At 41.0% G+C, this 15,159-nt stretch overlaps 1 protein-coding gene across 2 annotated transcripts in view; it reads left to right on the plus strand.

The window, feature by feature from the left end:
* Nucleotides 1–1,799: 1,799 nt before the first annotated feature.
* Nucleotides 1,800–15,159, plus strand: part of CCDC92B (coiled-coil domain containing 92B) — a 113,551-nt gene continuing 100,191 nt past the window's right edge. The window contains exon 1 of one of the 2 annotated variants that reach the window (XM_069945610.1): nucleotides 1,800–2,471. In XM_069945610.1, the coding sequence (XP_069801711.1) occupies nucleotides 2,424–2,471 (48 nt within the window). In that variant the 5' untranslated portion in view covers nucleotides 1,800–2,423. The remainder of the gene's footprint in view (nucleotides 2,472–15,159) is intronic. The other variant, XR_011358855.1, reaches the window with a different exon arrangement.

Raw genomic sequence — 15,159 nt, forward strand, 5'->3', positions numbered from 1 at the left:
GTTGCCTGGCATTAACCCTTTCAGCACCATGATTTCGGCATTTAACTGACAGTGACTGTGTCAGTGACTGTCAATGTCCATTAGGGACCCCCCCCCCAGCCATACTGATTGTTTTAACTGACTGCTGAAGGTCTTTTACCTTCCTCCATGTGGTAAACTCGGCAATCTACACATAGAGTAGACTTTATGCAATGATTGCAGATAAAACTGATTAATGCTATGCTATAGAATAGCATTGACAAGTCTATGTAATAGTCTCCTAGGAGACTCAAGAAGTGTAAAAAAAAGTAAAACATTTTTAAAAACATAACCTAGCCTCTCCCCCAATAAAAGTTTAAATCACCCCATTTCCTATTTTATATAAAACACCTAAAAATTAATAAATAAATAAACATATTATATATCATAGCATGCAGGATTGTCCGATATATTAAAATGTTACAAAAGAGGTTGACAAAGGTAGTTCCCCCCCCCCCCCCCCTAAGCTTATACCATTGATAAAACCATTGAAGGCATGAAAATGGCTGGAAGCAGGTCTTTCTACAATTCCAGCCATTTGATCAGAAGCTTACGCATCACTAGATGCCCAAGGACCTGTCTCACCCAGTACAGGACACTTATACAAGTCTTCAGCAGATCTTAAAATGGTTCTTTCAGCAGAATAAAACCCTTGGTGACCTTTGTAAAAAAAAAAAAAAACATATTGTAGGCCACTAAGGAGTTAAAATTAAAGCTCAGGATGGGTTCACACTACGTTTTTGCAATCCGTTTTTTTCATCCGTTTTTTGCAAATAAAACAGATGAGAGAAACTGATATATTTGTGTGTGTCCGTTTTGATCCGTTTTTCCATTGACTTCCATTAAAAAAAGGGAAAACGGAACCGCTTTTTTTTAACATACACAAAAATCTAGTCAACCTCATCTTTGTGTCCGTAAAAAAAAAAAAACCAGATCCGTTTTGATCCTTTTTTTATTTTTATAATGGAAGTCAAAGGAAAAATGGATCAAAAAGGATGCAAACAAATGCATCATTTTTTTTCATGTTTTTTGCAAAAAACAGATGAAAAAAACAGATTGCAAAAACATAGTGTGAACCCAGTCTTTATATTTATAGTAGGTAATTGTACTATGCATTGCCCACTATAGTCCATCTGTCCCTTTACAAGTGCAAAGTAGTTCAGGAACATAAAGTTTACTGTATTTAGACCCAGATAAGGTTGCTGAAGCATAATAGTCTGGATAGAGTTAGTTTTTGCATAGACTGTTATTCACCTAATTGCCAAATACCCTCTTTTCCCCAACAATCCCAAGTGCTGTTATTTATAATACATACTACTACCATAACAACCCTTAGCTTCATCCTCTTCCACTTAAAGGGAACCAATCACCTCCTTGAGAGAGTGTGACTTGGCCCCAGTACCTTAACGTGATGCGGTTTACTGCACGATCCACAAGCTTAGATGCTGCACATTTAATATATACCTGTATAAAACTTGTGTGTGTCTTCTTTCTGTTCTAAAATTGCTTCATTTTATTAGTGCACAGTGGCACCTAGATGGGGCTTCATGGCAGTTAGGAACTCTACCCACCTGGGAAATAGAACCTAACTGCCACTGTCCATATAGAACAGATGGCCCACCTGCCATAAAGCCTCACATAACAGCCACTGTCCATATAAAAGAGACAGCCCAACTGTCATGAAGCCCCACCTAACTGCCACTGTCCATATAGAAGAGATGGCCCACCTACCATGAAGCCACACCTAAGAGCCACTGTCTATATAAAAGAGACAGCCCAACTGTCATGAAGCCTCACCTAACTGCCACTGTCCATAGAGAAGAGATGGCCCATCTGCCATGAAGCCTCATCTAACTGCCACTGTCCATATAGAAGAGATGGCTCACCTGCCATGAAGCCTCACCTAACTGCCACTGTTCATATAGAAGAGATAGACCACCTGCCATGAAGCCTCACCTAACTGCCACTGTCCATATAGAAGAGATGGACCACCTACCATGAAGCCTCACCTAACTGCCACTGTCCATATAGAAGAGATGGCCCACCTGCCATGAAGCCACACCTAAGAGCCACTGTCTATATAAAAGAGACAGCCCAACTGTCATGAAGCCTCACCTAACTGCCACTGTCCATATAGAAGAGATGGACCACCTGCCATGAAGCCTCACCTAACTGCCACTGTCCATATAAAAGAGATGGACCACCTACCATGAAGCCTCACCTAACTGCCACTGTCCATATAGAAGAGATGGACCACCTGCAATGAAGCCTCACCTAACAGCCACTGTCCATATAAAAGAGACAGCCCAACTGTCATGAAGCCTCACCTAACAGCCACTGTCCATATAAAAGAGACAGCCCAACTGTCATGAAGCCTCACCTAACTGCCACCATCAATCAATAGAATGAAGCAATTTCAGAGCAAAAAGACAACACAGACAAGTGTTATACAGGTAAATATTGAATGTACAGCATCTAAGCTTGGGCAGCAATTTCAAAATACTGATGTCTAATCCTCCGTCCCGGGGCCCGGTAACTAGGCATGAGGGCGGAGCATCAGTGGCATCTAGTCATGCTGCCTCTTCCCTCTTCCCAGCCACTCACACACATCTAAGCACTGAGCTTTTTATTAAGTTCCATGCACTCAGGCAGAGTGGAGGACAGAGGCAGTGTGACTACATGGCACTGCAGCTTCACCCTCATGCCTAGTTACTAGGCATCGGTATAGAGGATTAAGCAATTGCTGCCCGTCTTAGTCTGCTGGGCACAGCGTCAGAGAGCTGTGCCTGGCAGCTGCAATGTACTGGTGCCAAGTCACATTCCCCTAGGGAGGTTATTGGTTCCCTTTAACCATCTCAGTGCAAGACTAGCTGCTATATTACATAACTTTCTTGAGTAGAAGAGTTGAAGTGTGGTAAGCTCCTTTGTATAAGAGATGCTAGTAGGCATCTTCATAACAGGTTTTGTCTCCTAAACATTGCAAGCTCTAATAAACAGGATCATCCCACCTTCTCTTCCATAAAAAAATAAAAATTAGCACAACACAAAATAATAAAGCTCAAAAAATGCTATTGATAAAGATTTTCAACATACAAAACACAATTTTTGGCTTGCAAGCCATCCCCGAAGTACATTATGACTCATGTCTTTTTGAGTGAGGTTTGTAATCAGCATACATTTATTCTAATGTAAGAACAATTAACCCGGCCACTTTGCTGGATCATATTCCTCAACCACCAACTTGGCACAACTTCTAATTCGCAACTGAGAGTTAATTATACTTGAGATTTTATTCCATTCAGACCAAATTGCTTAATAGCCTAATTAAGATTCATTCTCTATCATAAAACACAAGATCACACAGCCATGGTAAAGTGCTTCTCTTTACAATACTTAGAAAACAGGTTGCAAAAAAGCTAAAAAAAAAAAAAATGTAAAATTTTAAAAAAGTATAATATTGAAAAATATCTGATGTGGAGAATATGATGCAGATAAATTAAATGCAGATAATTGTAATAATCACATATCAGATATAATGTGTTAGAATCTGTTTTCATAGGGCTGACCCTGGAAACATGCGAAGAGAGAGAGAACAAGGAACTTGGGGGTTTTCCCATGTTTGTAGATTGATCAAATTATTCTTTCAACTGGTAGCGTGTCTCAGCCGTCCAGAGCACCGTGTGTTCCCTCACATAACCATGGCCCCCAACACCTCCTAACTGCTGTTAGGGTGTGTTGGTTCCTTGTCTACTATCCAGACACAAGTGGAACCATCATTACACATCTCTGTAATTCGATGTCCAAGCACCTATTGGCAGTCAGCTACCATCGCGTTTGGTTGCAGGGATGTTGTGAACCAAAAACCTGGGATGCCACAAATTGGAACCAATTGTCTTCGGCGATATTTGGCAACCAACAGTCAATTTTGAGTAGGGTCAGAATTGCCTGGATGACAGCCAGTTCTCAGTCCAATGATAATCCCCCTCTAAACTTTGACAAGTACAGCAGTCAACAATCTCCCACCACGATGTAGACTACCTAAATTAGCCTCTGAGTACCCTCTTATATTACACGGAGTGAAAATCTGCCAAATGAGGCGGATTATGTAGATTGTTGCTCTGTGTAATAAACAGAACGATCAGCTGATGAAACGATCATTGGCTGAACATTGTCATTTATTCCAGCCTAAAAATCATAGGCTGCTTGATGTGCATTGTTATGAGTTATAGTGATGCGCAGCTGGTGGCTGATGACTGGTAAAAAAAAATAATAAACCTTATACATACCTTTCTGCACTCCCCGGTGACCTTCTCACTTTTGCCCTCAGCTGCCACTGTAATCTCTGAGCCGGTCTCGGAAGTGACAGGCCGCTCATCCAATCACTGGTTGCAGCACTTTCCCATCTTGGCCAGTGAATGGCTGAATGCCCTGTCACTTCTGAGACTGGCGCAGAGGTTCCAGTGGCGGCTGCAGGCAGAGGGCAGAAGCGAAAAGGACACCGGGGAGAGCGTGGACAGGTATCTATAAGGTTTATTATTTTATACTAGGGCTGCATGGACATCGCTAACCATATATACAGCCCTTGCTGCACAATTATGGAGCCATGTAATAGGCTCAGTAAACCTACATTAGTGATCGGGCTGTGTAATACAGCCCTTACACTTTTTTGTGACAAGACCCAATGTCTAACCAGACCACGCCTGTAATCCTCCATATCTGCCTTTTGCAGATATCAGACATTTCTATCTTGGTGCCTTATTATTATTATTTTTTGTCAGTGAGTATAGATATGTCTTCAGACAACCTTAACATCAAAGTCCATGAAAGCAATATAATGCTACATAGATCTCACTTGGAAAAGTGGTTGAGAATGAAAGCTACACGTTGTAGACATTTCATGAGCTTCTCCTAAAGGCAGGGCGACAATTCCAGCTCGGAACAGCAGGCAGTCTAATGAAGCACATCATCTTTTCATTTACACAAAACAAGCTGAGAAAGTGCTGTAATTGCTCTGTTGCCGTAACAACCTTTTATAAGTATTTACAGACCTATTTTGTATCACGGACATCAGCGTATTATAGGTTTTCAGATAAATCTATACAGTTTTCACAGCCTAAAAGAGGCACAATATAGATGACAAATAGGTTTGATTATCCTTTTCTATAGTTTTCGTCCTTGTTCTTGCTCACGACTTTGTTGGGTTCTCTGATGAACCCTTTATTCAAAGGGAAAGGGACTCAACAAGACTATTTACTGTGGCCTTAGGTCTAACTCCTATTATATTTGGGGAACTATCCATCTCAATTTCATTTGTTTAGGGATTATTGGGGCAAACAGGGCTAAAATTATAGTTAAGGATTCAAAAATAAAATAGACAACAATAGCTTTGTTGTAAGGTCGGGTGATGTCAGAGTAGACCTCAATGACTTCTATTCCCAGTACCAGGAATCCCTGCTACTACCCAATCTTATATCCGGGCTTTAAAAATTGGTCTATCCATCAAATAGGCCATGAATATTAGATAAATGTGGATCCACCTCCTGGCACCCCTACCTATCAGCTCTAGTTACTGTGGGAGGGATAGGGAATCAGGTTGAACCAACAGTGAGATAGGAGGTGTGTCTCAGACTAACTCAAGCTTCCCATAGATAAGCAGTAGTCACAGATCACAAGTCTCATCTGCAGTAAAAGAAAGCCATGCAGGAAGCACTGATTAAAATAGCATCATTCACAGGTGCTTGATTATATACTGTTTTTAAATATGTTATCCTTTATACGAAAATGCACAGATGTCCGGGTCAAATTAATGCAATGTTCCTCCCCGCCTTCTAAGAGTCATAGCGCTTGTATTTTTCCACCTACAGGGCTGGTTGGGGTGTCATTTCATGCGCCATGATCTCTAGTTTTTATTAATATAATATTGGTGTAACAGAAAATATTTTTTTTACTGAAATATAATTGTTTTAAATCAGCAATCCTGGCGTTTTTTGTTTTTTTTGTTTTTTTTTTCATTTACGCCATTTCATTTACGCCATTCAACTACCCATGTAAAACCTTAAAGGACAACTCCAGCAAAATGAAAAAATCCAGGGCAGCTGACCAGCTCACTTCTATGGTGTTGACGGACCAGGAGCTACAGGAGGCCGGCAATAGACCATGAGCGGTGACGCTGCGCTGCTAGGTCACGGGTAAGTATATTTTCATTATTATGTTACCGTGACCGTTTTCCTACCCTGGATTTTTACCTTCACAACCAAAACGTAACTCTACATCCTTGGTTGTATAGGGGGGTTGGGAGGGGGGCCGTGCAACGACCCCGCTTTGAACTGCCACAATCCCGGCTGCTATTAGTAGCCCGGGACCACAGCAGTAAGCCGTCGCGGTCTGATCAATGCGCCGCTAATTAGCTATTTAGATGCAGCTGTCAAAGCTGACAGCTGCATTTAAATAGCCATTTGACTGCATGTGTGGTGGTCTAGTGGGGGGATCGCTCCCCCGGGATGCGATCGTGGAGGGTCGATCCATTAAACTTACCTGGCCGGGCCTTAGCGTCGGAAAGATGTTGATACCGGCTCGGTATCAACAGATCTGGTCTGCTGCAGACCAGAGTAATATAGCACTGATATAATTGATCAGTGCTGTATTATATACACAGCATTGATCTATATGAGAGATCAGTGCTGTGTATATAGAAATCCCCCAGGGAGACTTCTAATTACTGTGTTCAAAAAGATTTTTTTTTTATTGATAAAAAAAAATCCCCTCCCATAATAAAAATTTAAATCACCCCCCTTTTTTAATTTTATAAATAAAAATAAATAAATACATGAATAAATAAACAAACATATTTGGTATTTGCGTAATTGCCCAATCTATTAAATTATCTCATAACACCTCATACAGGTTTAGATTTTTAAAAAGGTTTTTTAAAAACCATCAAATAAAATAAACGTTATCAAGTTACATATAGTTGTAATCGTACCGACTTGAGGAACATAGATAACATGTCAGTTTTATCATAGGGCAAACGGTGTAAACACAAACACACACACACACCCATTTAAAAAAAATAGTGTTTAATTTTAATTTCACCATGCAAATAATGTTTTCACGGTTTTTCAGCATATTTTAAGGAAAAAAATCAAGTCTGCCATGGCAAAGTACAATTAGTGGCACAAAAAATAAGGGCTTGTGTGGATCTATAGGTGAAAAAAAAGGAAGTGCTATGGCCTTTCAAACACGAGGAGGAAAAAACGGAAATGCAAAAGGGAAAATTGAATATGAAAAAACAGCACAGGACCCCATTACCTAATCTTTTTTAGCAGAGCTACTGTAGATTCAGGTTAGCAAATAGGTGACAGTCCTTTTCAAAACCTTTTGCAACCATATATAAGAAAGATATGGCCCTCTCCACTGAATTTTATGGAAGCATAATACAATGCTCTCCCATTGCCCTCAACTCTCTCACAGACAGCTGCTTAAGGCCCCTCTCTAACAGACAGCTCCTTTTGATCTCTCTCCCACAGACAGCTCCTTAGTAGAGATGAGCGAAGTTGCCGAAGTTCGGGCTCATATAAATCTGAACTATCGGCTTCTGATTCCCGCTGTCTGCAGCCTCTGTAAACAGGGTGGATTCAGTGTGAGGACCGCCTGGAAAACTGGGATACAGCCTATGTCAATGTCTCTATCCCAGTTATCCGGGCGGTCCGCAAGGCTGTATCCACCCTGTTACAGAGGCTGCAGACAGCGGAAATCAGAAGCCGATATTCCGGGTTCATACGAACCCGAACTTCGGCAAATTCGCTCATCTCTACTCCTTAGGGTGCTATTATAAGTATCGATAATCTGCCGAATCGGCTAATTCCACAGATTATCGCTCCGTATAATAAAGACAATGATCTGCCAATGGAAACAATGATCGGCTGTTTGTGTCATTTAAATCTGCCTAAAAATCATTGCCCGCCGGTTGTATATCGCCACATGTAATAGTGATGCCCGCTCAATGGCTGATGAATGTGCAAAAAAATAATAACATCATACATACCTGTCCATGCTTCACAGTGTCCTTCTCGCTTCTTCTCTCTGCCCGCAGCCACCACTGGAACTTCTGAGCCAGTCTCTAAAGTGGCAGGCTGCTCATCCAATCACTGACCGCGGTGTGACAGTGCCACGGCCAGTGATTGGCTAAGCAGCCTGCCATTTCAGAAACCAGCTTAGAAGCTAAAAGAACACCGGGAGTGTGAAGAGGTATGTATATAGGTATGTAGAGGTACAGAATGCATTATTATTTTACATTGTCACACAACATACATATTTGAAAAAGAACGTCTGTTGTTATCAATTAAAACATTCTTTCTATAAGAAATGTTTTGCATAGAAGTCAATGCAAACAACTGCTGTTGTTCCCACAATAGATTGAGCAATGGCCGTTGTTTGATACAGATGTGAAAATAATTGACATGTCAGTTATTTCCGTTTGCTGTGCATTGATTTTAATGCAATTTTCAAAGCAACAACAGGCATTGTTTTTGAGTGTCACACAACCGCTGTTGTCTGTACATTGTGTGAACATACCTTTACTCTTAAGGCATAGTTGGCCCTGTCCTTGCACCCCTTGCTGCACGATAGTCGAGCCATGTAATAGGCACTTGCCTTTCCGGAATATTGGGCCCTCTCCCACAGACAGATGCGTAAAATACGCTTAAAAACGGCTCAATATTCACCTAATGTATCAGACTAGTTGTATTGCCCCATCTCTAACAGACTTCTATTTACGCACCCTCCTTTCCACTGCCTCCTCAGCTGTGCCTCATTGGCAACTAGGCGCCTCTCTGGTGATACACCTCACAGTTTAAGAAGCACGGCTATATGGACTATAGAATATACAGTATATGTATATAAGACAAGTTTAGGCTGGATGTATTGTTAAAACCTGTATGCCAACATTTATCATGTGTTCCGATTTATTCATCAATTTTTTTTTATTTTATTTTTAAAGATTAATTCCTTGGCACAATAATATATCAGTAAGTCAATAATGTGATTTCTGTAAAACACATAGTGGATCTGTATCCTAATGATAATCTTAGCCTACAAAACCCTCTCTATTAGCAGGATACATGACAGAACACAAATGACCTTGTTTTCTTCTAACCATATGCTCTGAAAGCAATAAGCCCTCTAGGGATGATTCACTGAAACCTTACAGCAGCAAACCATTAAAAAATATTTATCTAGAAAATTACGCCGCATTTTAAAAACTCAACACAACTACAACAATCAGGTCCTGTTTTATCCCATGTTATTCTAATGAATTATTAAATCAGCAGTGGCCTGTAAAATCCTATCTTCTGATTGTAACATTTTTTTCCCAGAATAATGTTAGCAGGGAAACATTCTTGTCATAGATTTACTAATTTATAAAAAATAAAAAAAAGTTCTCTGCCTTTAGCAATTATCTATTAAATATTTAAGAAAGTACATTTAAAGTTTATGAATACTTACTACATTTGTAGGCCAGGAAGAATAATCAGCTACTGTAGATGGATTGACTGCCCTAAATAGCTTGTTTCTTTCGTTATACTGTACATGTTTATGACTACTTTTTTTTATTTGGAAATTGTATTTAATAAAAGTATGCTATTGTGTACTCTGTATACTCTGACCTGTAATTATACTCCCCTGATCTGAAAGGATCAGACTACAAAGGGTTTGTTGTCTGTTACCAAGGAGATCTGCATTACATCTACTGTGCTTCTCCATGCTTCCCTGCCCTGGTGTCCCAATGCAGCGTCGCCTATGTCCCCTGCTATCTGCGTTTCCTTCAACACATCTATGGGACTTTCTGTAAAACATATCTCTTAATCCCCTATTACACGGGGCAATTTAGAGGAGCAAACGAGTGCCTGTTAGTCAGCACTTGCTTGCTCCTCGTTCCCCGCTCACTGCCGCTGCTATTACACGTGTCGGTGACAAGCGGTTAAGAGCCAGGGGGAGGGGGGCTGCCCAGGTGACCACTAGATCATCGCCGATAATCGCTTTGTGTATTAGGGCCTTAAAGCAACTCAGTACCCACAATCTGACCCCCCAAACCACTTGTACTGTCAGATAGCTGCTTTTAATGCAAGATCTGTCCTGGGGTCCATTCAGCAGGCAGGTGATTCAGTTATTATCCTAAAAAAAACAACTTTTAACCATGCAGCCCTGTGTCAAATTGGCGTGGCCTAGAGTACCCATGCCCTAGGACTGCGACACCCCTCTGTCCCTCCTCCCCGCCCTCTTTATCATTAGGAATGCCCCTAAAACAATTTCTCCTGTTCAAACAGGTGAGGAACAGGAGAAATCCTGCCCAGGGCCATTCCTAATGGTGAGGAGGGCGGGGAGGAGGGATGGAGGGGCATCGCAATCCTAGGCCACAACAATTTGACACAGGGCTACAAGTTAAAAAGTTGTTTTTTTGGGACAATAACGGCATCAACTGCCGAACGGACCCCAAGACAGATCTTGGATTAAAAGCAGCTATCTGACGGTAAATTGGTGTGGGGGGGGATCAGATTGTGGTAAAATGGGTAGGTAACAGATTACCTTAGATGTTGTAGTCAATAATGACTGTGGTAGCTAAGCCGTCAGTTTTCCCCCCAGGCAGTAAAAAAGGTAGAATCAGCCATAGTACAGGGTCACCATGTTTAAGGGAATGGACGTCCAAGAACAACCTGAATTTATTGTTGAACTCTTTACTTCCTTAGGCTAGAAAGAAATGTAAAAATTCCCCCCTCACTGCCATAGATCATAGCCCAGCTTAACCACATCCCATGAGTTTTGTGGAATAAAGTTCTTTATGCATGAATATGGTGAGTGCTTCATTTCATGTAGTCTTATTGTATCCAGAAAAAGTGATTATGGTGTTTTTGTTGCCAGGCACCCAAGTTTATAAAGCTGACCCTATATGCATTAGTACAGTATTGTTAGTCTCCTCACTTATGTTCTTGAATTAGTGATACATAGCGTAGCCAGAGGAGCAATGTAATCAACTGTAGTCTATGGCAGTGTACCAACACATTGTCTGGGACAATTTAGTCCTTACATGTCAGATCGGATGTATCACTGGCTGTGTAATTCACATAAATGGAGCACCAAGCTGAGAAAATAGTCAGTTTACTAACACAATTTGAATTCATTACCAACAACACTAAAGCTTGTGGTACATTTAATAATGTATAGAAAAACTATATGCTCCTTCTTGAATCTTCACAGCAGCTGTTTTGATAATCAGACATTTACATAATTGCAAAACGGGAAATGTAATCTATGGGGGAAAGCTGTCACTGCAATTATGCAAGTTTTCTGTCATGACATCCCATAATTTTAATTTGTATGAAACAAGATGTGTCATCCCATGCAAAAGATTTTCTACCAAGCAATGCAAAGGATTTCCAAGCATGCAAAGTTTATTGAGATAAATGGGACTTCAGGGGCTTTTACACTGTCAGTATTAATTTTACAACTATTGGAATTCCCAACTACTGGCAGCAGTAGTTCCTTGTATTGCACCTTGTCCCACTTCACTTCATGAATCAAATATTTGGTCTACCCCCTATTTAATGGATACCAGTTGCTAACTGCACCTGTAATCCACCTACAATGGTTGGGATTATAGATGAGCGACGCAAAAGAACGTCAATTCCCTTCATCCTTCTAAATGAATTCCCACCCATTCGCTAAGGAAATTCGCAAAAACCAAATTGGCGGCTGCACATGCTGTCTGAAGCGTCACTGGAGAAAGGAATTATCCATAATCCCTAGCGCCTGTCCAACCAGCTGCAAGCCCCTCTGTGATGTCAGCACCTCTTCCTGTTTATAAGGCAGTTCGTTTATGGAGGTGACCAGTCGGCTGTGTGTGGAGGAGAGAGAAGGATGGCAGCAGGCAGTTACAGCAGAGCAGGGAGAGACTAACAGAGTGATATAGGGACAGAGAGGGGAGGATAGGAAAGGATTGTGGATGATTGTTTGCTGTAGCTGTCGACCGAGTGTCCAGTTTACCAAGTAACTGGTTGCTTGTAGGAATTCACTGGGACCAGCAAAGACACAGTCCATATTATTCACATACTGGGCACTGTAAACTTCTGTAAACTCCTATTGAGTTATACCAATTTACTGGGATCAGTGAACTGAGCGTGTGCCTTACATCAGTCCTGTCAAACTCTGGCCCATGGTGCAATTAATTTTGGCCCGCCATGCTTTTCCATTGCTGTGTTAAATTTGGCCCACCTGACGTTGCAGCAGATTATAATATGGGTGGTCCGTAGAGCTGCTTGGACCACCCATATTATAATCTTGTAGGCCGCAAGCAGTTTTTGGCCCGTGGCCTAGAAGTATCTCAGTAGTGCCCCAATGCTGGCAATGTGGTGAAGTCATCGCGCGCATCCTCCAACAGGCGGCTCCTGCAGCCTCTGGAGCCACAGGAAGGGTCCAAGCTATGGGGACAATCATGAACAACTAGGGGCTGGCTTCTATTTTAGAGACTAATCTTGAGGACTGGTTTCTACATAAGAGACTGTTGGGGAGGGCTGGCTACTATATAAGACTTCTGGAGAGGGCTGACTACAATAAAAAAAAAAACTATTAGGGTGGGCTGGCTACTATATAAGAGACTATTTTAGGGACTGACTTCTATATAAGAACAATTGGGGAGGGCTGGCTACTATATAATACACTATTGGGAGGACTGGCTACTATATAAGACACTATTGGGAGGGCTGGCTACCATATAGGACACTATTAGGAAGGCTAGCTACTATATTGGGCACTTAGGAGGGCTGGCTACTATATAAGACACTATTGGGAGGGCTGGCTACTATATAAGACACTACTGGGGGCTGGTTACCATATGGGACACTATCGGGAGGGCTACTATGGCTACTATGTAGGTCTCTAATAGTAGGCCTGGCAAGTATGTGGGGCACTATTTGGGGTGACAACTCCATGGGGCACAATTATGGGATTACCTACTGCTTGAGGGATATAATGGGTAACTTTCATGTCGGAAATTTACTTTAGGATAGGGAGTGCCAGGAACGCTGCACGCTGCTCTGAAAATGCCAGAAATGCTCTAGCAATCTTCATTAAATACGATGGTTGGCCAGTGACTTTGTCCAATTTTTTTATTTTGGCCCACTGTGTATTTGAGTTTGACACCCCTGCCTTACATAATCAGTGGTCGCACTCCACTCCTACTGTGTTATACAAAGTTGGTTTCATTACTGAACCGAGTGTACGTTTTACATAATCAGTCCTCACACTCCACTCCTACAGTCTTATACAAGTTGGGTTTTATTACTAAACTGAGTGTGTGCCTTACATAATCAGTGGTTGCACTCCACTCCTACTGTATTATACAAAGTTGGTTTCATTACTGAACCAGGAGAATGTTTTACATAATCAGTGCTCACACTCCACTCCTACAGTCTTATACAAGTTGGGTTTTATTACTGAACTGAGTGTGGGCCTTACATAATCAGTGGTTGCACCCCACTCCTGTCCTGGGAAAAAAAATTAATCCAATGATGTTAACTGCTGTCCATGGCAGAAATTGGATTATTAACTGGCTGATTGACATTTTTTTAAATTGTGATTTTTCGATTTTTGACACTTTTACAATAACATGTTTTTACAAATTCACCCTTCTGTAATAGTCCCAGTATTGTAGCTACTATAGTTTTGGCTGTTTTAATGAAATTCGTTAAGATTCGATTTGAAAATCTTAACGAGTATGACCCAAAATTCACAAAGCTTACAAAACGAATTTCCATCTGCTTAGCTCATCTCTCGCTGGGATTGGTGATAACACTGCCCCCAAGGTAGTTAGATGCTGCTCTTGTCTAGGCTTTGACTGGCTTCCCCCTAATGCAGTCATGGGATGCCCACAGTTGTTGGGCTCCTGAAGACATCCTGGCCTTTTATTACTGTGCTCCTAATACACTAATATACACTCATAGACAGAGACTTAAACTTGAGGAGCTTTTGCGTAGAAATGAGCAGTTTACGTGTTCCACCAACACATATGTCTCCTTATACATAATTGATGCTAAAATACTGAAATATGGAACCAAGTTTTACCCCGAACTGTTTTATATGCAACAAATGTAGCTCTGTAATAGGAGTGTTATACCCATGACTGTTAGACCTCAGCGCGGTATACACAGAGACTATGGTCTCAGTCATGATTTTATATTTGTATTCTATGTTTTATTTGCACTTCTCTAAACACTGTCTGAACACAGCTCTACTACTTTTATCTGCTGATTGATTTTGCTGTATTCTTACTGACTCCGGTTCTATTACCTGACTATGCTTTTAAATTCATGTGGACTACCCCTTGTATGTAAATTTGTCTTGTTCTTGTTTCGTGTAATCACCTCATTGCAAGTAGGGACTGTCTCTGTGGTTTTCCGCAGTCACCTAGAACTATTGGGGCAAGTAGACAAGGTCAACTGGTGGGACCAGATTAGGGTTCACTTTCTGTGTCCTTTCCCACCCTTTCTCAGGCTACCCTAACTACGGTCATGTAAAAAAAAAATTGAACAGCGCTCCAGATTACAGATCAGGAGGATATGTGGTAAGTGAGAGAAATGAATGAAAAACTCTCACCTTGTGGCGTTGTGCAAGAGAAGGCACAACACTCAACAACTACATGTGAAGGATCGCTGCCGCTCCCAGGTGAACCATACAAGATGGATAGCAATAAAACAGACCTCCCTCCAACCAGGGTGTATTCGGGTGCAAATCCAGAAAAAATGCAAAAAATGTCATTATTTAAAATTTATTAGTAATATAAAAATTCATGGCGACACAACGCATTTCTTTACCTTTTCTGGTTTCTTTCTCAAGTGTCATCTGCCAAACAAGGATCTCCAACTACATATATACACACCTACTTGATGACATCATACACAAATGATAGGTTAAAAGCCAAACTGCAGAACATTAACCCTTGGTAGACTAAACACTATCAATAAATAACAACAAAAAAGAAGCAAATGATAAAAATTACAAAACATAGTTAATTTAGAGAATATTCTCAATAGCTTTGTTTAAACCATAGTGGGATAAAGTGCATTACTTGAAAATCTAAAAAAGTTTTGT

The sequence above is a fragment of the Dendropsophus ebraccatus genome, chromosome 11, assembly GCF_027789765.1.
Source record: "Dendropsophus ebraccatus isolate aDenEbr1 chromosome 11, aDenEbr1.pat, whole genome shotgun sequence".
In the NCBI taxonomy this organism is placed as follows: Eukaryota; Metazoa; Chordata; class Amphibia; order Anura; family Hylidae; genus Dendropsophus; species Dendropsophus ebraccatus.